The 24,681-nt window shown below is 61.0% G+C and overlaps 9 protein-coding genes across 9 annotated transcripts; all 9 read right to left on the bottom strand.

Annotated features, from left to right (window-relative positions):
* Window positions 1-125: 125 nt before the first annotated feature.
* LMXM_20_0580 (hypothetical protein) lies at window positions 126-1,421 on the bottom strand (the record flags this gene model as incomplete). Its single annotated transcript, XM_003875077.1, has 1 exon — window positions 126-1,421. One exon carries the CDS (start codon window positions 1,419-1,421, stop codon window positions 126-128), a length of 1,296 nt encoding a protein of 431 aa, XP_003875126.1.
* Window positions 1,422-3,123: 1,702 nt separating this feature from the next.
* Window positions 3,124-5,646, bottom strand: LMXM_20_0570 (hypothetical protein, unknown function; the record flags this gene model as incomplete). Its single annotated transcript, XM_003875076.1, has 1 exon — window positions 3,124-5,646. One exon carries the CDS (start codon window positions 5,644-5,646, stop codon window positions 3,124-3,126), a length of 2,523 nt encoding a protein of 840 aa, XP_003875125.1.
* Window positions 5,647-8,073: 2,427 nt separating this feature from the next.
* On the bottom strand, window positions 8,074-9,864 carry LMXM_20_0560 (putative cytidine triphosphate synthase; the record flags this gene model as incomplete). The annotated part of the gene is made up of 1 exon (XM_003875075.1): window positions 8,074-9,864. The coding sequence occupies one exon, from the start codon at window positions 9,862-9,864 to the stop codon at window positions 8,074-8,076; it is 1,791 nt and encodes a 596-aa protein (XP_003875124.1).
* A 1,028-nt stretch (window positions 9,865-10,892) lies between these two features.
* Window positions 10,893-12,527, bottom strand: LMXM_20_0550 (chaperone protein DNAJ-like protein; the record flags this gene model as incomplete). Its single annotated transcript, XM_003875074.1, has 1 exon — window positions 10,893-12,527. One exon carries the CDS (start codon window positions 12,525-12,527, stop codon window positions 10,893-10,895), a length of 1,635 nt encoding a protein of 544 aa, XP_003875123.1.
* A 1,023-nt stretch (window positions 12,528-13,550) lies between these two features.
* Window positions 13,551-14,249, bottom strand: LMXM_20_0540 (conserved hypothetical protein; the record flags this gene model as incomplete). Its single annotated transcript, XM_003875073.1, has 1 exon — window positions 13,551-14,249. The coding sequence occupies one exon, from the start codon at window positions 14,247-14,249 to the stop codon at window positions 13,551-13,553; it is 699 nt and encodes a 232-aa protein (XP_003875122.1).
* Window positions 14,250-15,171: 922 nt separating this feature from the next.
* Window positions 15,172-15,606, bottom strand: LMXM_20_0530 (conserved hypothetical protein; the record flags this gene model as incomplete). The annotated part of the gene is made up of 1 exon (XM_003875072.1): window positions 15,172-15,606. The coding sequence occupies one exon, from the start codon at window positions 15,604-15,606 to the stop codon at window positions 15,172-15,174; it is 435 nt and encodes a 144-aa protein (XP_003875121.1).
* A 795-nt stretch (window positions 15,607-16,401) lies between these two features.
* LMXM_20_0520 (conserved hypothetical protein) lies at window positions 16,402-19,302 on the bottom strand (the record flags this gene model as incomplete). The annotated part of the gene is made up of 1 exon (XM_003875071.1): window positions 16,402-19,302. The coding sequence occupies one exon, from the start codon at window positions 19,300-19,302 to the stop codon at window positions 16,402-16,404; it is 2,901 nt and encodes a 966-aa protein (XP_003875120.1).
* A 983-nt stretch (window positions 19,303-20,285) lies between these two features.
* Window positions 20,286-21,575, bottom strand: LMXM_20_0510 (conserved hypothetical protein; the record flags this gene model as incomplete). The annotated part of the gene is made up of 1 exon (XM_003875070.1): window positions 20,286-21,575. One exon carries the CDS (start codon window positions 21,573-21,575, stop codon window positions 20,286-20,288), a length of 1,290 nt encoding a protein of 429 aa, XP_003875119.1.
* A 1,394-nt stretch (window positions 21,576-22,969) lies between these two features.
* On the bottom strand, window positions 22,970-24,634 carry LMXM_20_0500 (conserved hypothetical protein; the record flags this gene model as incomplete). Its single annotated transcript, XM_003875069.1, has 1 exon — window positions 22,970-24,634. One exon carries the CDS (start codon window positions 24,632-24,634, stop codon window positions 22,970-22,972), a length of 1,665 nt encoding a protein of 554 aa, XP_003875118.1.
* Window positions 24,635-24,681: the final 47 nt, after the last annotated feature.

Genomic DNA, 24,681 nt, shown 5'->3' with positions numbered 1-24,681 from the left:
CTCGCTCCACGTTGGGTGATTACCGCGTGCTGCTGAGAGTACCACTGCTGATGGTGTGGCCATAGAAGCAGCAGTGTAGGGGATGGTCCGAAACGACGTGGTTCCGTCTGTGTCGCCACCACCGCCTAGCCCTGTTCACCGTCCTCGTCATTCGCTTGGTGGCTGTTGACGACGAAGCTTTGCGCCTGAGGCTCAGCATATTCCTCTGAGACGGCTACATCGCCTGCCGTCGAACCAGCGGTCCCAACGGCTGCGGCACGTGGCACATGCACGTTCTTGTCTCCGTCACCGCCTGTGATCACCTTCTCCAGCGCTCTCCCGAGCGACTCCATGCGGTTTTCCAGCGCCGTCACCCCCATGAGCACACGATCAGCTATGCTCGCGTTGGATGAAAGGGATTTTGTCTGTGGCAGCGCCACAGACGACGCGGACGGATTGTGTTGAGCGCCAAACTCGCCCACAACGTCTTCGGCGCCATCCGCGGCCATTTCGTTGGCCGTGAGCTCGCGAAAGAACTTGTCGTCGTTCCATATTCCGCAGATGCACTTCTCAGAGTCGGGAAGGTAGAGCTTGCCACGACCCTGCTTCTTGCCGTAACGCCAGTTGCCGACAAACACCTGCCCATTCGCGAGAGTCTCGCGACCTTTGCCGTGCTTCTGCCCAGCTTTCCACTGCCCCGCGTAGCGATCTCCTTGGAGGGTGGAGTAGGTGCCCTGGCCCTCCGGTTTGTCGTCCGCGTACATGCCTTCGTAGCTGTCTCCCTGTGCAAAGGAATACACACCACGGCCGGAGCGCTTCCCTTGGCACCAGTTGCCGCGGTAGACATCCCCGTTCCCGTAGCGCTTCTCGCCAAAGCTGTCGGGGGTGCCATCACGCCACTCGCCCGTGTAGACGTTGCCGTTGTTGTAGTGCTGACACCCGTGGCCATGACGGAGTCCCGTCCGCGGATTCACCTGGCCGACGTAGCGTCCAAAGTCGAACACGAGTTCCTTCGTTTCCAAGTCTGCCGCCTCCTCGCTGGACTCGTCGCCACTGCGCGAAGAAGAGGAAGACGACGTCGATTTCGCGGGTGAAGGGCACCTGTCCTGCTCGCCAACATTAGCACCCACTGGGGCACCTGCACCGCTTTGAGCAGCGTTGAGGTCAGAGGTGCAGGGCTGCGAGCGCCCATGGCCGATCGCTGAGGACACAACCTTGCCCATGAGCAACGGCTCCGTTGAGTCGGCTACGTCTGACAGCGTGGCAGTCACCGGCTTCGCTTCCGCCACACTAGCAGAGGCGGTGGCGGCACCAGACGCGGCCGGGGGCAGCGGTGCCTGCGGGTTCGTGTGCACAGTCGGGTCTGCTGCGAGGAGAGCGTTAGCGGTTGTTTCTGCAGAGGGCTGCTGCGCGGCAGCGGTGGGGACGTGGGGTTCACTCATGGCTGTACCTTGGTAGTTGACTCTGTTCGGATGCCGATGAGAGACGAGGAGGGGAGGGGATGAGAAAGCGGGAGAAGGCTGCTACGCAGGGTCCGTTGATGGGTGAGCATGCGGTGATACTCTGTAGCGGAAGGCATGAGATGCGTGCGTGCGTGTGTGTGTATGCAGTTGTAAATATATATATAGATAGATAGATGGTGGCGTGAGAGAGAGTGGTGGTGGTGGAAAGGGCAGGGAGGAGCATCAGCAAAGAGCACAGAGAAGGTGGCAGAGGTTCGCCCCATTTTCTTTTGTCTGCTTCCCCTTCGTATCCGCACAGCAGACGTCTCCGGAGAACGCAGGGAGGGGGGAGAGGGATCACGTGAGTGGGGAAGAGAGGGAGGGGCAAGGGGATGAGCGATGCACCCCCCCCGCCGCGTGCCCTACGCGCCACGGGTGCAGCGCTATCCCAATCTCCTTTCTGTCTTAGCTGTTGGAGTACCCGGTGCTGCGCACGGGTGCGTCGGCAAACTATTTGGCCCTGCTGCCTCTGTCATCCTCGTGGTTGTGATATGAAGAGGCCGTGGTGATGGCATGTGCACACACACACACAAACACCCACAATGAACACACAACACACCTACCCACACCCGGTCGGGAGAGCGAGTGCGAAAGCAAGGCCGTCATGGGAGGCCTTGATAAGCTGTAAGGGTGGGGTGGGAAGATGCGCACATGTGTGAAGTGGGCACGGAGAGGGAATCGATGAAGGAATACGCATAGATGTACTCGTGGATCGCAGCTGTGCGTCTGTGTGCACAAAAAAAGAGGCGCAAGGAATTGAGGGCGCACAGGCGGACAGAGATACACGCTGGAACCGGTAGACTGGCCACGCCACCCCCCCTCCCCCCTCTAACGCACACAGAGGCAGTGACAGAGAGATCGGCCACCGATGCGCAACGGGCGAAAACGACACGAGGATCGCACGACCTCACCACACAAGCAACAAAAAAGGTTATTCTACGCACATAAACGTTTTGGAGGCCGTCATCACGGCCCGAGGGCACCCGCTCAGGGCGTCAAATCACGCGGCCCAGCACACCCACTCTCTCTGTGTGGGTGGAAGCCAAGCAGCCCCTTATGTCCCTGCCACATGCCAGACCACCTCTGGTGGTGAGAGGGTCAAGCACCCACGACGCAAGGGGAGGCGAGAGCGATGCATCGCTGCGGATGCCGGCGGTGATTCCCCGCACGGCGTGGCGCCAGAGCCAGCTGCGAGGCGGGGGTGGGTGGGTGAGTCGAGCTTGAGGCAGGGGTCGTACTCTCACATGAATGAGTAGGCGCATTGCTGTCACGCGTGTGCCAACGACATGCTTTGCGCCGTGCGGATGAGGCACCTGTGACGGATCCGGGGTAGAGTGGACTTCGACTGACGTTCCGTCGAAGAGAGCAGACGTGTTGAAATATATAGATGCACATATTTCGAAGCGTCCAGCAGCCAGACGCGAGCAGTTGAAGCGTGGGCTTGTGCCTATTGGGGGGGGCAGGGGGCGGGCGGGTAGGCGGACGGGGGAAGGGGTGTGCAGCTATGCGCAGAGCGGGGAGACACATGAACACACGGCGAAGTGGAGCCGTGTGGGGTCGCGCGCCGCATCCGCGGCGACGGTCATTCGCATGCCAGCGCACGACGATGACCTTCCCCCCTCAAGGTGAGAAGAGCAGATGACTATCTTCCCAGTTCATGATCGTTATCCATCGACACCAACGCCGCCAGCGCACCTTCGTGAAAGGTTTGGGTTGCGCCACGTGTCTCATCCTCACAGGCGGCAGTTGGGCAAGGCGGGAGCGAGTACAGTGCCTTGCCGTTGGGAGTGCGCGCGGGCTGCAGTGATTGCCGCCCCGCCTCCGTGTCGTCCTCCCTCTTCTTGTCCTGGTCCATACCAGCATTGTCGTTTGCGCAGGTGCCTTGCTCTACGCGTGGCTCGAGACCGACAGCATCCCCTGTGGTGGCAGCTCCAAATGCCAGTGACGCATCCGTGAAAAATGTAGGCGACGCTCTTCTAGCGATGGCCTGGTCTTCACCCGCGCTTGCGCCCTCATCAACAGACGTGGAGGCGGAGAAGACATCGGACACCCACTGGGCCCGCTCTGCTGTTCGACTGAACGTTCTGTTTCGCAGCGCTACTTCCACTCTCCGCGGCGTTGCGGAGCCGCTCGATGCGCCTTCAGAAGCTTGCAGTGGCATGGCGTGCCTCCACGATAGCGTTAGGTTGCCCGGTCTGTCGGACGCATTCGAAGACTCCAGCACTGTCGACATCCATGGGGATCTGCCCCGCTCAGCGGGAGCGGCGCCGCTGTTGTTGCTGCTGCACATGCCACCCACACCTCCACGCCGCGGCTCACTAATCACTAGCGGCAACGAGAGGTTCGCGGTCAGTGAGGCAAGGCTAGCAGGTAACTTTGGTGTCACAGCTGTGCTGCCTGCGACTACGTCCACGCCGCCGGCAGCAGCACCACCACGACCGCGGAAAGAGTCCTGAGGCAGCTCGCCAGAGGATTGAGTTATTAAGGTGTCGTCTGTGCCGCTATCGCTGCTTTCGGACCGGCGGCGTGGGGATGAGCCAGAGGAGGCTGCGCCCTCGCTAGCCTCATTCTCCACGTCGACGTACCAAAAAGGCTTATCCTGGAGTTTGGCGGTGCTGTCCGACGCCGCTCGAAAGTTCCCTTGGCCACTCAGAGGCGTCGAGGACGGCTTCACGGGAACCTGGAAGATACTGCCGCCGCTGCCGTTGCTCGCACTGTCGTAGAGGGGCTCTCCTGCGTGAACGGTCGCGGACGTTGGGGTGCCCACTCCTCGCTGCCGGACATCCGTTTGCGCCGTCCACTTCGCCGCCTCTCCCGCAGTGTGGCGCGCCATCTCAGCCTCCCACGACTCCAACGTCTGTGTGTACTTGCGGTAGCGCAGGAGGACTAGCACGCACACAACAAGCAGGATGAAGGCAGTGCTCGCGAGCATCAACTCCACCTGCAGTCGCCAAACCTTGTTCATGGCAAGGGTCCACATGATGGAGTCCTTCGCTGGAAGAGTGGACGACGTCTCAAACCGTACAAGTCGGGCGCCCGCAAGGTGCCCAGCGCGTAGCAGGCTGCGTAGAGCGTACAGTACGCAGAGGAGCAGAATGCGCACAGCATACGCCACGCCCACCAGTGGTGCAAGCACCGCTGAAGCAGCGGCGTTGGCAGCGGTGGTGTCAGCAGCAGCGCTGGTGACGCTCCCTGCCATACCCAAAACGCTTCCATTCACGGGGGCAGCTGTACTTGGTGCAGTCAGCCACCGGCTGAACAGGCTGCCGCCGCCGCCAGCTAGCTCGGCACTCCACGTCCACCACGAGGTCGCCCACGTGTGTGCTTGCCGTTGATAAAAACTGAGCGTGGCCGCCACAACAAACATGCTCCAGTTCTCCGTCTGCGCACCCATGGGAAAGTCCTCGAGCAGTTGGCGACACTCGGGCGGAAACACGTCACTTGTGAAGCCACGAGCCAAGTACGGCGCGTTGGCCAGTCGCCACTTCGTTATGTTCCGAGCGCCCTCTGAGTCTGGCGCCATCGTCGGCGGATGCTGATCTTTGGTCTTTACCTTTGCATCACTGAGCACATACACGTCCAGCGAACTCCGGCCCACCGTGACGCTTTCACTCTCGCGTGCCACATTCGGGGAAGCAGCGTCGTGTTGCGAGGCGTTTGTAGCGAGTATACTCGTGCTGGCAGTGGGTGATGAAGACGACGAGGGAGTGGAGGAAGCCGAAGGGGGCGGAGCAGCAGCGGCGTGTGGCGGCGTCTTTGCCGTCTGGTGGTCGGCAGTGGGAGCAATGCCTTCCTGAGGCGCCACGCGGAAACTTGCCTTGCTTGGCTTCAGCGACGAAGAAAGATCCGTAATGGTGATGGGGGTGGGTGGGTTCTGTTCGAGCATGCAGTTCATGAGGCGCCAGCGGCGCCACCGCGCTTCGGCGCTGGGAATGGAAATCCATGTGTGTGACCGTAGATCCAATACCGCGGCATCCGAGTAGATATATGCCTCGAGCTTCCGCCAGCTGGCCGAGGTCACACCCAGTTGCGCCGATGCGCCGCCATCACGAGAACCACTACCGCTAAGCTGCTGCTGGGCTTCTCTCTCATCGATTTCAGAGGGGAAGTAGTCGTCACTTACCACTTCAATGACGTGCGTGCCGCCACCCTCAGCGGCATCCATTGCACGAATCCGGAGCGCACACAGAGTTGGACCGACGTAGATCCACGACGGATCTGCGTCCGTCGAATGAAGTCCGATACAGACCCTGAAGGGAGGGGGGAGAAGGGGCGACGCGAGAACACGAAGTGGTTACGCACACCTCTGCTGACTGCACACCTCACGCGCCAAAGCGAACGTGAGCCTGGACTGCTGGTGAGAGACGGACAGGGTGGGGGTGGGGGATGACGGTGTATGTATCTATGTTGATGGCCCACTGAAGCTGTCGCCTTTTTTCTTCGCCGCCACTACAAGCGAGGGGGGAGGATTTAGAGAGGAGCGAAACACACAAGACAACGTCACTTGCGAAGGCTGCTGTATTTCAAAATGGAAGCAACGGAAGGACGGAAAGCGAATCGACGAAGCACACACACACACACAGAGAGAGAGAGGAGCGTACGAGGACAGCGTGATGACGTTTCCTTTTTTTGGCGGAGAGCGGGTTGGTGGGAGGGGCAGGGAGACGGAATGCCTCCATCTGAGCGTGGTACGAGCTGCGCACGCATCTTCTTATCCAACCCCCCCCACCCACAGAGAAAACGATTGAGAGCCGAGTTCTTGCCTTGAGGGCGATACCCCCGGCCGCCATCGACAGCGGACCACCTTGCATCAGCCGCATGCCTACCGCGCAAGAGCGAACACCTTTGACGTGATTCGTGTGTTCATATTTGCCGTTGTGTCAGTGAAAACCGTTACCGCCATCTTTATAGATATTACACGCGCAGATGTGGGAGATGTCAGAGCTTCGCTGCAACATGAAACGGATGGTATCCATCCTTGCTTACAGCCCCCAAATAAAAAAAAACGAAAAGGGAGGTCACCCATCACGCACTGGTACCCGACCATCACAACCCCCTCCCCCTCCCTTCTCCTCATCTTCTTCTCCCCCTCCCCTCCCCCATAGATGCAGGACATGGGCACGCAGAGGGGCACCAGAGTGGTTTCCTTCCGCTGCCTTGCTGGGTTGCCCAGCGGTGTGCAGGGCCCTCCGTTCGGCGAGTGGATTTTGTGCACCCCCTGTCTTCCGCTTGTCAAAACGATCGTTTCCGCCATCTCGCCATCCTTCTGTGCCCGCCGAAACCAGTGAACGCAGCAGGAGCGAGCGAGAGCGAAAAGGAATCCCATCGCACCCAGAACGTGGGCAGCGAGACAGAAGCAAGGGAGGAGAGGGAGGGAGAGGGCTGGTGAGTGTGGAGGGGCGACCAAGAGACCCACGGATGTCAGCTCAGCATAGCAAAAAGAAAAAGAAAAAAAAATGTGGCATCAAGATAGCTCCCCTCCGCCGGCTCCCCGATCGCATCCTCCCTTCCTACGCCGTGCTTCGCAGTTTGCACTGCTGCCGACCCAGCTCACTCCTTCGCGGTGCTGCAGAAGGTGGGGGTGGGTACTCAAAGCCACTCAAAGCGTAAGCCCCTCTTCCGCCACTGACACAGCCATCTGCGGCGCGTCGTGTTCACTTATGCAATAAAAAAACGTTTTGCGTCCATTCTCTATGTATGTGTGTTGGCAGTATTGCTTTTCTAGTGTGGTTGAGGAGAGACGCGGCCCCCCTCCCTCGCTGACGTCACCCGACCTCCTCTTCCCTTCTTACTACGTCCATTTCGCCTCTGTTGAACGACAGCGATACACACATCCGTTTCGAATGGAGAGCAGAAAAGGACACAAAGAAAACAGAGCCGAAATGGGGCGACGACAGCACGCCGTCTCCCAGGATGGTCCCCGTGCCGTCCCCCGCTGCACCCGTTCGCGTGTTCGGGGTGAAAGGGGGGGGGGAGAAAGGTCTGGTGAGAAAAAAACACAACCTACCTTTCCTTGGGCACCCTCGTCACGTTTTCGTGTTCCGGCGCCTACGCCAATTCGACGTGTGTGGTTGTGTGTGGTTGTGGGGGGGGGGAGAGGGAGGAGCGCACGAAAAAACGAAGGACGCCAGCAGCCATCGCGACACACCGGCAGTAGACCGAGGACGGGGACCGTCTGCACCGCAGAAGATGACAGACGGCACGCGCGTCGATCTCAGGCACCGCACTTTTCTTTTTTATATATTTCATTGCCTTTGAGGAGTGCGTTCCTCGGGGAGGGAGGGGGGGGGGCACATCGGCGTGTGCAGTGACCGCGCATATGTTCGCAGGTCAGCGATAGGCGTGCACACAAGAGAGAGAGCCACACACACACACACACAAACGGCCCTTCACGGAGCGCGCCGCGCAGTCCTTCTTCGCTTCATCCCGTTCGTCCACATCAGGGGTTTTGTTGTCCTCTTACCCCACGCCGCCGCTCTTCAACCACACAAAAACAGAGACCGCCATCCTCCCCGCACCACCAAAGAACGCTCCACAGGAGCGCCGCCCCGCCCCGCCCCTCTGCTCCCCCGTCGAGACGCTACCTGCACGCTTAGCTCGATTGGGCCGAGGCGGGCAGGCGGCGCGCGGCGCACTCCGCGGGCCAATTCACCTCCTTGCCAGCGGCCGCTGCGAAGAAGGCCAAGTACGGCGGCGAGGGGTCGAGCGGGGTGGAGACGAACTCGGGGTGAAACTGCACGGCAAAGAAGAACTTGAGCGACGGATTCTCAATGGCCTCGACGCGCAGGTTCGCCCCGGCGTCGGGGTCTGAGACGGCGGAGATGACGAGGCCCTGCTTGCGGAGATCATTCAGGTATTTGCCGTGCACCTCATAGCGGTGGCGGTGGCGCTCTAGCACAACCTTGGCACCGGAGTAGATGGTGCTCATGCGCGAGTGCGGCTCCACAATGTGCACTTCACGTGCGCCAAGGTGCATGTTGGCACCCATGCGCTCTCGGTCGGCGTCCATGATGCGCACCACCTGGCGCGTGCTGGAGGGGTCGAACTCCTCGCTGTTCGCGTCCTCCCAGCCGAGCTGGCTGCGGGCAAACTCGATCAGGGCGACCTGCATGCCGAGACAGACGCCAAAGTATGGGATGTTGTGCTCGCGAGCTAACCGCACAGCGTTCACCTTACCGTCGATGCCACGAACACCAAAGCCGCCAGGGACGAAGATGCCGTCGCACTCGAGCAGCGCCGCCTTTGCCTCCTCGGCGTTTTCACCCTCTAGCTGCTCGCTCTCCAGGTAGAAGACCTCGACGTTGATGCCGAGGGCAAGCTGGCAGTGCTCGAAGCACTGAAGCACAGAGAAGTACGCATCCGACCCGCCTGTCACGTACTTGCCGACAAAGGCAATGCGAACCTTCTGGTTGTTCGGGTTCTGCAGAATATCCGAGAACTTCTTGAAGGTTTGATAGGTCGGGGCGTCCGGCGGTGGCATGTTTGGCCGCAGGCGCAATTTGTGCAAGAGGCGATCGATCAAGCCCTGATCGACAAATTTGACGGGAATCTGGTAGAGGCAGTTCACGTCGGGGGCGCCGATGATGTCCTTGCTCTGAACGCCGCACTGATCTGACAGTTTCGCCTTCACATCCGCGGCCAGAGGCTGCTCGCTGCGGCACACGAGAAAGTCGGGTTGCAGGCCCAGCGAGAGCAGCGCGCGGCAGCTGTGCTGCGTCGGCTTCGTTTTCTGCGTCCCGCCAAACACCGGCAGGTAGGTTGTGTGCAGGAGGCAGAAGTCCTCTGGCAGAATCGAGTAGCGCAGCCGGCGCAGTGCCTCGACAAAGGGCTGCGATTCCATGTCGCCCACCGTGCCACCCAGCTCAATCATGCAAATCTCCGGCCGCTTGTTCGAGCTGCCCATGGGTGTCTGACAGATCTTGAAGATGTGGTTCACAACCTCGTTCGTGAAGTGCGGGACGAGCTGCACCGTCTTGCCCAAAAACCCCCCGGCGCGCTCCTTCGTTAGCAACTTCTGGTACACCTTGCCAGTTGTGATGTTGTGGTCGCGGGTCAGGTGCACCGACATCCAGCGCTCGTAGTTGCCGAGGTCGAGGTCCGCCTCACCGCCGTCCTCCAGCACGTAGACCTCACCATGCTCATACGGGCTCATGAGACCTGCGTCAATGTTGATGTAAGGGTCGATCTTGATGCTGCACACACGGTAGCCGGAAGCGTGCAGCAGGGCACCGATGGCACTGGTCGTGACACCTTTGCCGAGAGAGCTGCACACGCCACCGCTCACCACAACAAACTTCACCCGTTCCTCACCCTGGTTCTGCGACAGCAGCATCGGTGAAGGGAGGTAGTACGCGCTCCCCGACGCGGTCTTGCGCTCCTCCATGATTAACAATGACAAGGCAAAAACGCCCCTTTCTTGTTCTGTAGCTCAACGTAACACGAGGAGCACGCGCGCACACGCATACACAATGAGATGCAAAGGAATCGACGGCGACAGCGAGACGTCGAGGGACGAGTAACGGCAATATGCTAGCACGCCACTCGATGCGCTTGCGTACGTGCCCACTGTGGTTCTTCAGCTGGTTCCGTTGTATGCAATCGCGGTGGGAGTGCGAGAGTGAGAGAGGCCTCTCTGAGATGCAGCAGATGGGGGATTTCAGAAGGGAGGGGGTAGGGGAGGGGGCAAGGGGCAGAGGTCTGCTGCAGAGCTGGTCGTCGGTCTCAGCAAGACCGAACGCGAGCTCACGGCAGAAAGAGCACGAGAATAATGGGATACAAGGACGCTAGCGCAGAGGACAAGACGCTTATTGGCGTGACTGTATGTAATACGGCGCAGTACGCACCACGAGCGTCTTGGAACGGCCCTCCCTTTGTGTGTGTGTGTGTGTGATTTGTTATTCGTTTCGCCTCCGTTACAGTTTTGGGGCAACGGTGCATGCATCGCCTCTCATGTGCCTCGGCCTGTCGGGCTTGTTGAATTCCGTCGCTCTGTGACTGCACAACTCAGGAGCGCGGGTGGTGGTGGGGAGGGGGGAGGAGGACTTTCGCTTTTCGGTCTTCCCTTCCCCCCTTTTTTGCTGAGCTTCTGCGGTTGCGCGTTGGCTGGCGTGCTCAGCTGCTTTAGGGCCTCCAATGAAGAAGACGGAGACGGAGATGAGCACGAATACAAGCACACACACGTACACACACTTACCCTACGACCCGCCTTCGTCGCTGACGATGAACGCACGGCTGGAAAATGGAGTCTGATGAACCAAACACCCAAGACCCCGCAGGACAAACCGTTTGCGACCCTCTTTTTGGCGGGGATGGGGAGGGGGGCTGCACCCATCCCTCCGCATGTGCCCATGCCATCCACACCCTTCCACGGCGATCTGTGAAACAGGAAGATGCGCACAATAGTGCGTGTTATCAGTCTGGATGGAACCAGTGCTTGTACGAGGATTTGAGGGCGGCGCAACTTTCCATCAGCTGCTCGCGGGAGACAGTGCTAGCAGATGATGCTGGCGTCTGCTGTTGCGAGGCTTCAGCACCAACGGTGTGCGACCGACCCAAGGCCTCTGCCTCTGCAGCTGTGGCCGACGGATGGCTGTGATGCGCCTCGTACAACTGCAGTGCTGCCTTCTGCCGTCCAGACAGCACATCCCCCCTTGGGATCATCACTAGGGCATGGTAGAGGATTACGTGCGGAGCTGCCACCGCCGCCGAGGCGCGATTCGTGGCGTCCGGTACCCCATACACATCCAGCGGAAGAACCTCATCGCTTCGCACACACGGCGGCACATGCACCGTGCCGAACCCATTCAGCGTCGGTACCTTGACACGGCCGCCGAGTAGTGCTACTGAGAGCGGCAGTGGCAGCATCGCATGCAGCTCGTGGCTCCTCTCGGGGCTGCGGTAGAAATAGCGGTGCTCGCTCACCAGCACAGTGACAAGTAGGTCACCAGCATGGCCACCACGCACCCCGTCATGTCCCTGGTGGCGAAGGCGGAAGAGGGAGTTGGACAGGGTACCGGCGGGCACGCTGACCGGCACCTGCACCGCCTGGTGGAGCTGCACGCCGCGGCCATCACACGCGCGGCACGGCGGCGACGGCACGGTCCCCTCGCCACCGCAGTAGAGACAGCGGCGTTCAATGTGATAGGTGGCGCTTGGCATGTGCGCAGAACCACGACCCAGACATTGCGGGCACTTCCGCGGTGTCCGCAGCTGCTGCCGACCCGAGCCGCGACACGTGGCGCAGCGAACGTTTTTGTGCATCGCCACCTCCACTTCACAGCCTGCTAGACTCTGCTCGAGGGTTACGCGCAGCAGGTGCGTGATGTCGGTGCCGTTCAGCGCCCCTGCTGCGTCCGCTGCCTTGTAGGCGGTGGCGTTGGACGAGGTGGCACCACTGGCACTCTCGCCGACGCCGGTGGCGTTTCGGAAGGCATCGCCGAGTGCCTCCGCTGTCGGTACCTCGCTGCGGCCGGCGGCCCCAGGGCTCGAAGCTGAGCCGCCAGCCTTTCCCGTGGGCAAGCAGCCACCAACACCGCCGCCGGTGCTTTCGCGGTCAATGGCGTGGTCCACGTAAGTGAACTGCTGGTGTTCTGGATTGAAGTTGGCGGCCACCTGACCGCCATCGCACAGGACATGTAGTCTAGCGTCGTTGGAGGCGTAGTAATGACTTGCGTAGTTCGTGCGGAAGCGGTCGTCCTGCAGGCGGGTGTACGCATCCTTCAGCTCTGACAGTCGCTTCTTGTCCGCTGGGTCGTTCACGGGGTCCTTTAGCTCTTCGACACGTCGCAGCAGTGCCTGCCGCAGCTCAGTGGTGCTGCGGCGCACAAGACGCGCCTCCGTGTCTTTGGCGAAGCCAAGCTTGTTATAGAGAGATTCCTGTGGCCGGTCGTGGCCGCGTTGGATCACTTGGAAGCAGCGACGCTGACAGAGTAGAGTCTGCCAAGGTATCCAGGGCCCCGTCCTGCACACATGTGGGCCAATGCGGACACTCGCGCTACAGCTGCTGCGGTTGCCACCGCACCACCGAACGCTCCTTGGCGCGAGCATAGCTTGTGAAGATGGTCAGAGATACCAAAGGATCAGAACGAGGAGAAGAAAGGAGAAGCGGGGACGTGAGCAGGTGATGCTGATGTTGAGTTCTGCTGTCTGGGTGCGCGTGAGGGGCGATGGTGAGAACGATCGATCGCGACCGCACCGTGACAGCTACGACTCTGTTTCTCGTACTATCCCCTCTTGTCACGCTATGTGCGGTCGAGAGGGGAGGGGGGCAGGAATCAAACAGTGTGATCGTCGGGGTCAGCCTCTAGTTCGTTGCCAACACAGACGTGCAAAGTGAGCCGCAGAGAGGGGAGCGCGTGTCGGATGTGCGGAGACACGGAGATGTGAAGCGAGGCGAACGGGGACACGAGCGTGAAGGGAAGAGAAACAGCAGTAGCGTTGGAAGGCGCAGTGGCATTGGTTTCTTCAAGTTATGTGTGCTTGCCTCGCCTCCGGGAGATCTGCATGGCGTTCGTGTGGGTCCACGTCCACAACCTCAGCCGCACTGCCGTTACTCCCTGGCGGCCTCTCGAACACACTTAGGGGCAGCAAGGAGGCACGGAGGAAGAACGATAGCCGAGGCTGCCACCCGTCTACGGAGCACTGGCAGCTCCCCCCTCTCACCGATTTGGTCGTGGGTTGATGCACAGGAGCTTGCACCATATCGCCCATTGAGGCTCAATGGCATGACACCCCTTCACACTTCCCGTGTGTGTATATGGAGGGTAGAGGGGGAGGGAGGGGCTTCTCCACTACTCTCTCTATCTCTCTCGCCACATTCACGTGGTGCGGCTGAGGCGACGCTTGTACGCTGAGAGGCGCGCATGTTTCTTGGGATACGTGTGGACGCGCCCCATTTGCGGCCTTTACGCCGGGAGGAAAGGAGAAAACAAGAGCAACAGCGGCATCCGCGAATCCAGACAGTGTGCCCTATCAACTCAACGACAGTTTTGGGGGTGGGGTGGGGGTGGCATGAATGTCTCACCCGTCGAGCCCCCACCCCCTTTGCTCACCGCTTTCCCCAGACCCTCCTTACTCGAGATCAAACTCATCCTCGTCAAGATCCTTCATGGAGCCAAAGTCCACGTTCTCGACGCCGTCTTCTTCGGTCTCGCCTCCAAACAGCGCCCAGTCCGCGGACTTCAGACTATTATCCCAGAGCTGCCGGCCCGACAGCTTGGAGGCGGACACCTTCACCTCTTTCTTCTCGCGCTCCGCCCCTTCCTTGGCCTTCTCAGCGTTGTGCTTGCGGCTCCACTCCTCGAAGAGCTCCCGCGTGACGGCGGTGCCGACTCGGATTGTCGGGTCCTCCTCCGCTGCACCGGTGCGCTTTGCCGCCTCAGCCGCCATCACCTCACCGCGGCGCAGCAGGTCCGCCTTCTCCTCTTCCTCGACAGCGCGCGACAGAAACTCCTGCACCTGCTGCAGCACCAGCACAACGCTGTGCATGCCGATGTTCTCCTCGCATGTGCAGGCGATTTGCTTGGTGATGGCGCCGACCTGGATGCGGCGTGCCTTGGAGATGCACTCTACCGCGACAACGCACGGTGCCGATTCCGGGTACTCCTCGGTGGGGTAGGTGATGATCACCTTCAGCTGTGGCGGCTCATCCTGCGTGGCAGCTAAGGAGACGCAGTACGACGGCGGGTCGTCCGAGAGACGCTCGTACGTGTCGTACATTCCCTGCACCATCTCCATCTCCATCTCCTGCATTTCGGTCGCTGGTGGCATGGCTGAGGTGAACGCAGACGATGCGCGTCGTTCCTAATACTCACTGCCCTTTTGTGACACACGGACGTCTCTGCGATGTGCCGTCCAATGTAGTGCGGAAGACCCGTAGACGCGCACTAGCAGTATTGACCTTGACAGAGGCGAGGGGGGTTGCGTCAGCAGCGACGGCCAACGCCCCGACCGAAGCGCGCAGGTGAAGAGACACGCAAGCGCACGCCTTTTCACGACTTGCACGCCGTCCCACTCGCCCCTTCTCTACCTCCCCGATCTGTCTGTGTGCGTCTCCACGTGTGCTCGTCGCGCCGATTTCGGATGCGGTGTGCGTGTCCGTGCGTTTTACGTGTGTGTGCGTGCGATCGACACAGTCACAAACTTAAGATGTGCATACGTATAGGTGTAGAGGAAGGAGGGATGAGGACATGCTTGGCAGAGAGATGGAGCGCAGAACAGGCATCTTCCACGGGGTGTCCCGCGAACAGGCGCCTACGCAGCGGCACGTCGGCGTCAAAGTACACTTGAAGCGGCGGATGTCGTTCGGTGACGGTCAACAGTAAGACTTCTCCGGCTCACTTCCCCGCTGCCTTACTCCCTCGTGCATAAAGTCGCGGGTGTGTGTGCACAAGTGCCTGGCGCCGGCCCGCCTTCACAAGGCAGCTCCACGCCTCCGTGCGGCGGTCGCCGTTCCCTTTCGCTGCCTTCCTTTTTTTGTTTGTTTGGTGCGCGCACGCGCGTGTGTCCGCGGGATGCCCCATTCCTATGTTGGCTCGTTAATGCGTGCCAAACCAGGCGTGTGATTCTCCTGTAAAAGAGCGACCACACAAAGCGCCGTCATCGGCCCACTCGTGATCGTGCGTGTCTGAGGCGGCCCGGCTGCCACCGCCACCGCCATCATTTTTTTTTCGTCCCCGTGTGAGCTCGCGCCTTACTTCATGCGAGCGCGGCCCGTCAGCCACGCCTCATCCCACTTGCTACGCTCGTCCAGGTAATGCTCAAAGCTGCCCTTCGCAGAAGTCACCTCATACTTCAGTTTGGGGTTGCCGGCGGGGATCCACAGCATCATGTTCGCCTCCTCGTTGCGCGCGTACACCTTTAGCCCACCCTTAATGCTCGTCTCCTCGGTGTGCGCGTCCATGACCGTGCCAATGAGCCGCACCGGTCGCGGGTTGTACTCGAAGTTGCACGTGATGGGAGAGCCGATGATCTGCTCCTTGGTGTGCTTCCACGGCTTCATGGAGCCCTTCTTAATCGCCTCCATCGCCAACGCGCGCTGAATGCGGGCAATCGGCAGACGGGAGAAGAAGGCATTGGCACGGGACACAAAGAAGTGTCGATTGGTGCGCTCGCGTGTGTAGCCCATTGTGCTGCTACAGGAGGGAGAGAGAGGGGGGCGCACGGCTTGCGGCGGCGGCTTTTTATGCCTCTGTGTGTGCCTGTTTGTTGCTCCCACGATGCGAGCGCCCCTCTGAAGCGAGACCCGCTTTCCTCCACGAGCTTTCCTTTGGAACCGACCTTTTCTTTCGGCGGGGACGCGACAAGAGGGTGAACACGCGGCGAGGCGTAGAGCTCAAGTGCGTGGGTACATGTGTGTGTGAGCATGCGTGTATAGTGGTGGAGCAAAGAGATGGTAGTGAAGGAGTGCACGCGGAGACACCGCTTAATACTCACTCGGGGTCGTTGAGAAGCGATTCAGCGGCAGGAAGGCTGCCAACTGCTGAAGGGGTGGGAGGGGTGCCCCAGCCCCCCCCAAGTCGTGACCCATGCCCACCGCGATAATGCAGCGAGCGTCAGCGAGCAGGTCCCTCCCCTTCCTCTCCTCTGACGCTGGCAGGTCACAAAGGGTGCCTTCTGTCGACCCCATCATGCGGGCCTTGCTCGCCCCCAGAACTGCCTCTCATGCCTGAGCAGATGATCTGTTTCTTTTTCTCTGGTTGCGCACCTTTGCTTGCCTCCAGTGTGAAGAGCAGAACACGGTGAGCCTTGCGAAGGCGCGCACTCGTCGATTGCTGGAGAAGGCCGGGGGGGGGGGTGCAGAAAGACAGAGGGACATGCACCGCCATCGCTCGATGGTCAACCGCTACCCGTGACACTTGGCGTGGGTGAGGTGGGTGGGGGCCCACGCATGAATGATCTCCAGCCCCCGTCGCACCGCACTTCACGCGAGCGCCGTGTATGCGCCGACCACGCGCTTGTCGTCCCTGACAGTGCCTTTCCATATATCACCGTTAGCAAAGGCGAGTGAGCCCTGACCGTTCATCTTTCCGGCCACCCAGTCCCCCTCGTACACGTAGTGCCCCGTGTGCGAGGCGTACGTACCGTGGCCGTCGAAGCGCCCCTTCGCGAAGCCGCCGCGGTACACATCTCCGTTTGCGAAGATCAGCAGGCCCTCCCCGTGCGGCAAGCCAGCCTGAAAATGGCCGGTGTAGGAGTGCCCGTCCTCGGCGAAGCGGTAGTAGCCGAAACCGTGAAGCTGAAAGTTGCAGACGTGCCCAACGTAGGTGTCGTCGTTGCGGAAGCGGATACGGCACTCACCAGTGCCAGCCTTCGAAGCGGGGACCGAGTAAGAGGAGGTTGCACGGGCAGGGGTGTGCTTTACTAGCTCGCCTGATGTGCTGGCAGGCGAGCGAGCGTATCCTCCCCGGCGCGCGGGAGCGCCAAGCCACTCAATGTAGTCGCCCTGCCCCAGCTGAAGAACATACGGTGCACGCACTCGACCCTCCTCGAGGGCACCGACGAAGAGCGCCTTGTTGTCCAGCTCCATGACGGCGTTTCCAGTCAGCGTGGTCGTGCCGGCTGCGGTGCTCGACGTGTGCGAGGCCGTGGACAGGAGTGCGCCCTTGCCGCGCGAAGAGGTGGCAGCAGGGCCAGTGCCGGGCGCCTGTGAGCTGCCGGAGGGCCCCCTGGAGGCAAATGTGACCGTACCTTTGCTGTGCCGCGTTTGCACGATGGCAGGGCCGACGAGCTGGTCGCCGCGCCAGCCCCCTTGCACCGCAGTGGTGGGCAGCGACAGCACACCAGCGCCGTCTCGCTTGTCCTCACGCCAGGTGCCATGGAAGAAGTGCTGGTGGGCCGCGTCGTAGTACTGCGTGCCAGTGCCATCGCGCTTGGCTGCCAAGATAATAGGTGCGGTGGGCCGTGCTGTTGAAGAGCTGAGCGCTCGAGGAGGCTGGCTCTCGATCGCAGCGGCACGGTCATTCGGAACTCCCTGGCGGGTAAAGCTGCTGCTCGGGCGGTAGGTGATGACCTCACCCTCGTACAGGTGTGGCAATGCATAGACAAGGCGCTCCTGGCGGCGCTGAGCGGTTGCCGCGCCAGTCGAGGTCGGCGCCACGGTCAGGGTGCTATGCGGCGCTCCCACGGAGGCACTGCCGCTCTCCTTCTTCGCCGCTGCCCGAAGGCCCGGCTCCCCTGCCACCGACAACTCAGCTGGAGGTCCTGGAACGGTCGGTGCTACCCGACCAACTTGATGGGCGCGGTAGTCAGGCGGTGTGAGCAGCGCGCTCGCTTCACTATCCAATTTGCCAGGTTTGCCCTTGTTGGGAATGCAGACGTTTTCTGGTCGAGGGGCCGCGGCGACGAGCTGCGCGGCGATACGAGAGGCGTACGTGAACGAGTCCGCTACAGCAGACTGCGCTGCTTCCTGAAGCTGTCGCTGTTTCGACAAGTACTCGTTCACGTCCTGTACACGCAGGTCAGCCGCGGCAGACGCGTCCATGGCGGCGCGCCGCTGCGCCTGCTCACGTGTAGTCCGTTCGATCTCTTCTAAGCGTGCACGCTCGGCGGCGGCGCGGGCCTGCGCTAGGCGCGCGCGCTCCTCCGCCTCCGCCTGCTCCACTGCGAGCGCACGGCGTCGAGACTCCAGTGCCGCCATCTCTTGCTGCATGGCGGCGATTTTCTCTCGATGAAGAAGTGCTGCGGCTCTTTCGAGCTCTCTCTCCTGGATGGTCGGCGCTGTTGGATGGACCCGTGGTGCGGTGGTGATGTTCTCGAGTGACTGAGCCTGCTTTAGCACCGGCGTGTGCAACGCGTCCTCGGGGTCGGTAGAGGCGAAGGTGGCTGCTAAAGCCTGGGTGTGCATGGGCGAGTGACTCTGCGCCGCGTCCGGCGTGCGCGGTAGCACCTCGTTCTCCGTCGTATGTAGCGCACCTCCCGCCCTCGAGGACTCGCACTCCTTGTCCGTCGGCATTGTGGACGATATAGTATATGCATACGGATCGTTGACAACTACCGAGAGCGTCTCCGTCGTCGCCGCCGTGGGCGCCGTTGGGCCCCCGGCAGTCGGGGCTTGCTGCTGCTGCTGCTGCTGCTGCGCTTCTGCTTGCGATGCCGGGCCGTGCTGGCGGGCCCGCCAAGCAGCGAGTCGGTCCCGCAATGTTGGCCTGTGGTGCTCTCTCTCGGCTACCGTACTCGGCGCAGCCGAAGTGCACTGCGCCTCTGCTTCAAGTGCCCGCTGCACTGCTGCATGCACTCGTTCTCTTGTAACCGCCTGTAGCGCTGCAGAAGAGTCCGCGGATGGCTCTGCAACAGGTGAAGCCGCCGTCTCCGCGGGGGGATCGCGAAAACAGCAAGTCTCCGTCGACGTTGATTGACCCATGACGGCTGACACCAACTGAGGTGTTGAGCTGAGTGACTCCGTGACGTCGATGTCGAGCTTGCCGCGAGCCTCCATGCTTTGCTCTTTCTGCACGCGCGCTTTGGTGAGTCTGTTGCGTGTCGTCCCTGGTACCGCCTCAACACCCTCATCCGCGGCGATACTGGAGTAGATGGCTCGCATCGCCTCACCCTCGCCGAGCGGCTCCGTGCGGCCATCGCGGTGCACAACCGGGAGCACCCATACGGACTTGCGCGTCACTGCATTGAAAAAGAATACGGTGTTGTGGTACTCCTTCGACACGCTGTAGCGCCACACGTGCTTGTTATCATCCGGCAACCGCGGCGATGTTGATTCCCCATCGACACCGCAGAGAAAGTCCGGCACGTAGTAGTCCCTGTGCTTTCGGGGGAGGTGCACGTACGTGGTGGGGCCTACCAATATCTTGTCTGGCACGCCAGGCATCGGCGTTACATGTGTGAGGCTGGGAGAGGAGGGGTGGGAAGTGGTTCTTCAAGACGCGCACGCGTGTGTATGTATCTGTCTATCCGTATGTACAAGTATCTTCTAAGGTCACCAGAAAAACGAAAAAGAACGCGAGAGAGATGATAAGGGTGCGGTGTGTGGGTGTGGGTGGGTGTGCCTGCCCTGCGCCTTTCCTGCAGCTCCCCACCCCTCTCCACCCCACGTACCTATGGACCTCGGCGATCCGGAGGAGCGAAGAGGAGGCAACCGACGGAGAACGTGTCACGCGCCGCTGATGCTGACCTTTCTTTTCTTTCCTTTGGGAGCGCAGTGAGGGGGGGGGGCAGTGGGGCTCTTGCATGAAGTGTTGGCGTTCTGCCACCGCTGTATATGTGTATGTATGGGTGTGCTGTGTGTGTGTGTGTGTTTGTACTGAGGTTACAGCACGCACACGCACACGCACGCACTCCAGTGGCAACGATTAACGAGGTGGGGGACGGAGGGAGGAAGTGAAGAGCTGTCGTTCACATCCACGAAGAAAGCCATCGAAACGCAAACAGGTCGGTGCCCTTGTGATGTACGTGATGGCGCATCACCCGTACACGCGGCGTCCTCATTCGCGCTTGTGCACCGCCCACTCACACACAACACCCATCCCGGTTTTTTTTGTTTTCCTGACTGCGCGCATCGGGTGCCGCCACATCGCAGCCCTCGCACACGGCGACGCTTCGCGCTTGATCGTCTGTTGCAGAGACTTCTTTCTCTTCTGTTGGTTAGAGTGTAGATGTAGTGAGCGAGACAAGCACACCGACGCACAGACACAGACAGGCACACCAACACACCGACACACATACGCGGCGAAGGGACGCGAGAGAGAGAGAGGGACACAAATAGTTTCGTCGCCAAGGTGGACTGGTGTGAGGCAGCGCGCACACGCACGTGCAGCACGGCGCACATCGCGCGAAAAAAAAGCCTGCGAGTGACTACATAGGGCCATGCCGCTTCGACGACCACCGCGCCACCTGCGTCCCGAGCAGCTTGCGGTACGTGCTTGGAAAGTCGGGGACGCCGGACTTCATATCCAGCTTGAGGAACATGCCGGAGAACTTGCGGACAAAGCGCTCCCGCTCTTGCGCGCGTGCCGCCTCCGGCTGCTCCATCTTGAACTTCGTCAGCCGCTCGTAGTAGACGGCTTGCTCCGAGAGCTGCTTCTTCTCGTTTTCCTGAAGCGGGCGGGTGTACGAGAGACCGAGGTCTCGAGCCACCTCAGAGCGGGAGCGGCCTGTCTCAACGCAGCCGTTGAGACCGCGCGGGTCAAGCACGTCTGCAAGCTGCGTGCTGATCGCCAGCCCCGCGTTCCAGTCGTACCGCCAGTAGGAGCCCTGCCTGTAGGTCACGAGGTTTGGCGGTTGCAGCAGGTCCTGTACATCGTGGTCGCGGATTATCTCCCAATACCGTTTGAAGTCCACCTTGCGCAGCCGGCGAAGGGTGTGGTTTAGCTTCCGTTCCGTGTTTGCCAGGATCGTCTTCACGATGTTGTTGTGCGGGTTCGTCAGCAAGTGGTTACGCAGCACGCGCACCTTCAGTGCCCGCTTCACCGCCAGCACGGCCGGACTGGTCGTGTCGAAGTCGTGCTCAGCGTACCGCTCCATGTACATCGCCTCCTGCGCAAACTGCTTCTCTTGGATCGTCATCATGCTCATGCTGAAGGCCTTCTTGACATTGTCGTTGTAGCCTTCCAGCATCTCCGTCGGTACGCTGAAGCGCTGCTCATAGGCGTGGCGACGTGTCGGGTATTTCTTGTACCAGAACGGGAAGCCCTTCGGCTGCCCATCGAGTTGCTTCAGCGCCGTCGAGAGGAGCGGGTGCTGCTGCTCAAACCGCATGACTCGCGTCTCGGGGATGTTTACCCCGTAGAGCATCTGCTCCTGCTTCTTCTTCTGAATGGGGCTGAGATTCGTGAAGATGGCGCCGTGGATGTTCTTGAGCGCGCGCTGCGATGGCATGTACGGCGTCGGCGGCTCCGGGTTCTTGCGCCACGGATACCATAGCCAGATGGCCGGGTGCTCCATCTCTTCAATGGCATCCTTTAACCCGCTGTGCGAGCGGCGGTGCACACGGCCGCGGCCCTTGACGACGTCGCCATCGACCGTTTCAATCTTCACCTTTTCCGCTTTGTTCAGATTCGTTACCTTGGTGAAGTTCGACATGCGCTGCGGGGCCTTGTTCTTGCGGTTGAACACCCGCCGCAGCGCAGAGGTGTACGACAGCATGGTGGCGGCGCCAACGGATTGTGGGTGAGGGGGTAGGCGATCGGCAAAGGCAGTCCAGTCTGACAAAATAGCGAAAAGGGTGCTGGGAGGAGTGCTGCCCACAAACACTCTCAGAGAGACTGAGGAGGGAGTGGGAGGGGGAAGGGGAGGGCGGGAAAATGGCGTGCGTATCAGCCAAGAATACTGCGACGGTCACGTCTCCTGCGTCTCGCTCGGCGTTCACCTATGTGGCGTGTGCGTGCGTGTCACTGTGACACCACTGCAGGGCAGAGCCTCTCTTCTTTTCCACCCCTTCGCGGTACCACGAAGCGACGAAACGGATGGCTCCCGCCCTCTCTTGGAAAGTTTTAACTGAATGTACGGTGTGCAGAGGAGGACATCAGCAGCAGCAGCATTGACGTGCGTGTGCAAGTGTGTGTGTGCGTTGAAGAAATGGACAACGCGGTGCCCGATGCGTGGCGGAGGGAGGAGCAAGTCAAGCGTGGAGAGAGGAGAGGCAGGTGCACGTGTGTCCGGAGACAGAAACCAGAAAAAGGAACCACAACAGGGGGTCGTCAGCATTCGCGGGGGTGCGTGCCGGTGGGGGGGGGGGCGGTTGAGGCGACGCTGGGGGCCGTACACCACTGACCCACCCCCACCCCTGCCGGCGAACACTTTGGCCCGAACCCTTGGCCAACACGAACACACACACATATACACACCGGTTGCATGACCCAATACACTGTTCAAGCCGACAGCGGTAGAGCGCAGAGGGGAGGGATGCGAGCTGTGCGATCACCCCTTCTTCTGCTTGCTCGTAGGCCGCCGCCCTCGCGTCGCCGAAAACGGCTTGGATGTTTGATTGGCGCTTCATCGTATGTATGTTGGTGTGCGCATATATATGTGTGGTCTTCGCACGACTTCGGTAGCCTTGGACACACAAACACACCATCACCACCACGCCACGCCTCCGTGAGCGACGGGAGGGCAGGGGCCACGACGCACCCAAGGGACTAGTGCGCGAGCAAGGGATACACAAGGGGAATAGCAAAAGGAAGAGCACGAAGGGCGGCAAGACGTGAGAGCGTGGAGGACGCGCAACCCCCAGCCCACAGGCATGCACGTCTACACACGGGCGAGGAGAGAAGACACGCGAAACAGAACCCCCCCTCCCCCGTCCGCCCGCCTCAAAACCAAAAAGTCGAAAGAGAGCAGCCGACGGACGCATTGATGGCGCGGCCGTGGCCCTCACACGGACGTGAGGATGTCGGAGAGGGGGCAAGGAGAAGTGAGTGGGCCGTGTGTGGCTGCCATAGATGTGGCCCCGTGCATACATACAGGGGGTGTACGTCCGATCAAGTGCAGCGAAGAAATGTGCCACACCGCCGCCGAGATCAGTTCCCAAGTGTGCGTCTTCATGCACCACAACCGTTGCGCTGCGCACGCAGCTCTGTTGAGCTGATATCTACGCGAAACTCCGTGGCTGGGATGCCGACGAACAAGTGTCGAACGCTCTCCGGGATGCGCAGCGACGACAGCTCCCACCAGCCTGCAGGATCGCTCATCTTGCGCCCACCCACCACAAAATAGCATCCCCTGCCTGCGATGTCGCGGGTCAGCGTCGCCACCATTGCGGCTTCGGCATCCGCTGGGTCCTCGCTCGTGCTGTAGTGCTTCGGGTCCAGCACGCGCACGGCGGTGTCGATGCCGATAAGGAAGCCGTGGCCTGGGAACAGCCTCGCCTTGGCCACAAAGAGAGTCGCCACTGTCACGGCAACCCGCTCGCCGCGGCGCAAGAACTGGTGCACACGGCGCACCAGGTCATCCATCTCGATAGCGTCCTTATCCACCACCTTCACAGCAATTTCATACGTCACCTCCACTGGCGTCGGTAGCGCAGTCTGCTCCACGTCCTGCTGCTGTCGCTGACGCAGCACACGCGTGGCCGCCTGCACCAGCTCCGTGTGTCCGTAGTGAAGCGGGTTGAAAGACCCGGGGTAGAGAAGGCGGATCACGTTGCTAGACTCAGCTGGGGCAGCGCTTTGGTCGTACCCGCCCTCTTGCTGGTGTTCTATCACGGCCGCCGCGGCGTTTCGAGACTCCTCCGAGTACGGAAAAATACCACCGCAGCGCAACTCGCCATGCCTGTTCCACAAAGCCCACACCTCTCGCACACTGCCGTCGGACGCAGCGGCAGCAGCGCCAGCGCCTAGGACGCACCGCAGTGCCAATCGCATCTCGCCGGATGGATCCAAGCACACCGGCACCGGAGCAGACTCGGACGGCACCGACCACAGTCGCGCGGAGTCTGTGACGACGGAGAGTTTAGGCGGCGGGATCGATATGCTCACGCCTTCACTACTAGCGGAGGCGTTCTCTGCAGCGCTGGGTAGCAGAGTTTGAAACACAGAGCGTGGGTAGGTGCGCTGACCAGAGGCGATGGTGTCCCTGCACACCACCTCCGCGTCGTCGGGGATGCACGACTCCGCTGCGCGTGCAATGGCGTGGAGCACCACCAGCTCCACTTGCTCATCCTGCTCCGCCCTGTTCAGCCAGTCCGGCATGTCCATGTGGTAGTAGCGTACCGCGCCAAGCATGGCAGGGCTGCCGCCGTTTTGGTGGGAGGAGTCGCCCCCCGATAGACTGACCGAGCCGCCCCAGACACATACATGCACCTCGTCCCTGCTGCGCCGTGAGCGGCTCGTCTTGACAGCAGACGTGGCGCCAATGCCGAAGAGAAGAGCCGCCGTCTGCCCAGGTAGCGTGGGCGCGGGCTGTGGAGGCTTCTGCTGCTGCTGCTGCTGCTCGCGTGCCTCGGAAAAGGCGATCGCGCGAGATGTGTGAAAGGCGTGCTGCGCCAGCTGCCGAGCCGCATCAGCGCTGACAATATGGCGCGGCAGACCATCTAATGCTCTCTGCGTAGAACCGCGATGGTAGAGAACGTTGGCTTCGAGCAGGGTGCGACTGCACTCGGGCACGCGCGTGAGGCGACGAATCACCCCGGCGCCTGCACCACAGATGCACAGAGACAGCCGGATGGGCGAGGCATGGATCGCCTCCACGAGCAGCTCAATCGACATGGTGGCGGTGGCTCACTACCACTGAGAAAAAATAGAAAGAGAGCCGC

The sequence above is a fragment of the Leishmania mexicana genome, chromosome 20, assembly GCF_000234665.1.
Source record: "Leishmania mexicana MHOM/GT/2001/U1103 complete genome, chromosome 20".
Taxonomy (NCBI): Eukaryota; Euglenozoa; class Kinetoplastea; order Trypanosomatida; family Trypanosomatidae; genus Leishmania; species Leishmania mexicana.
This window is presented reverse-complemented; position numbering and strand designations above follow the sequence as displayed.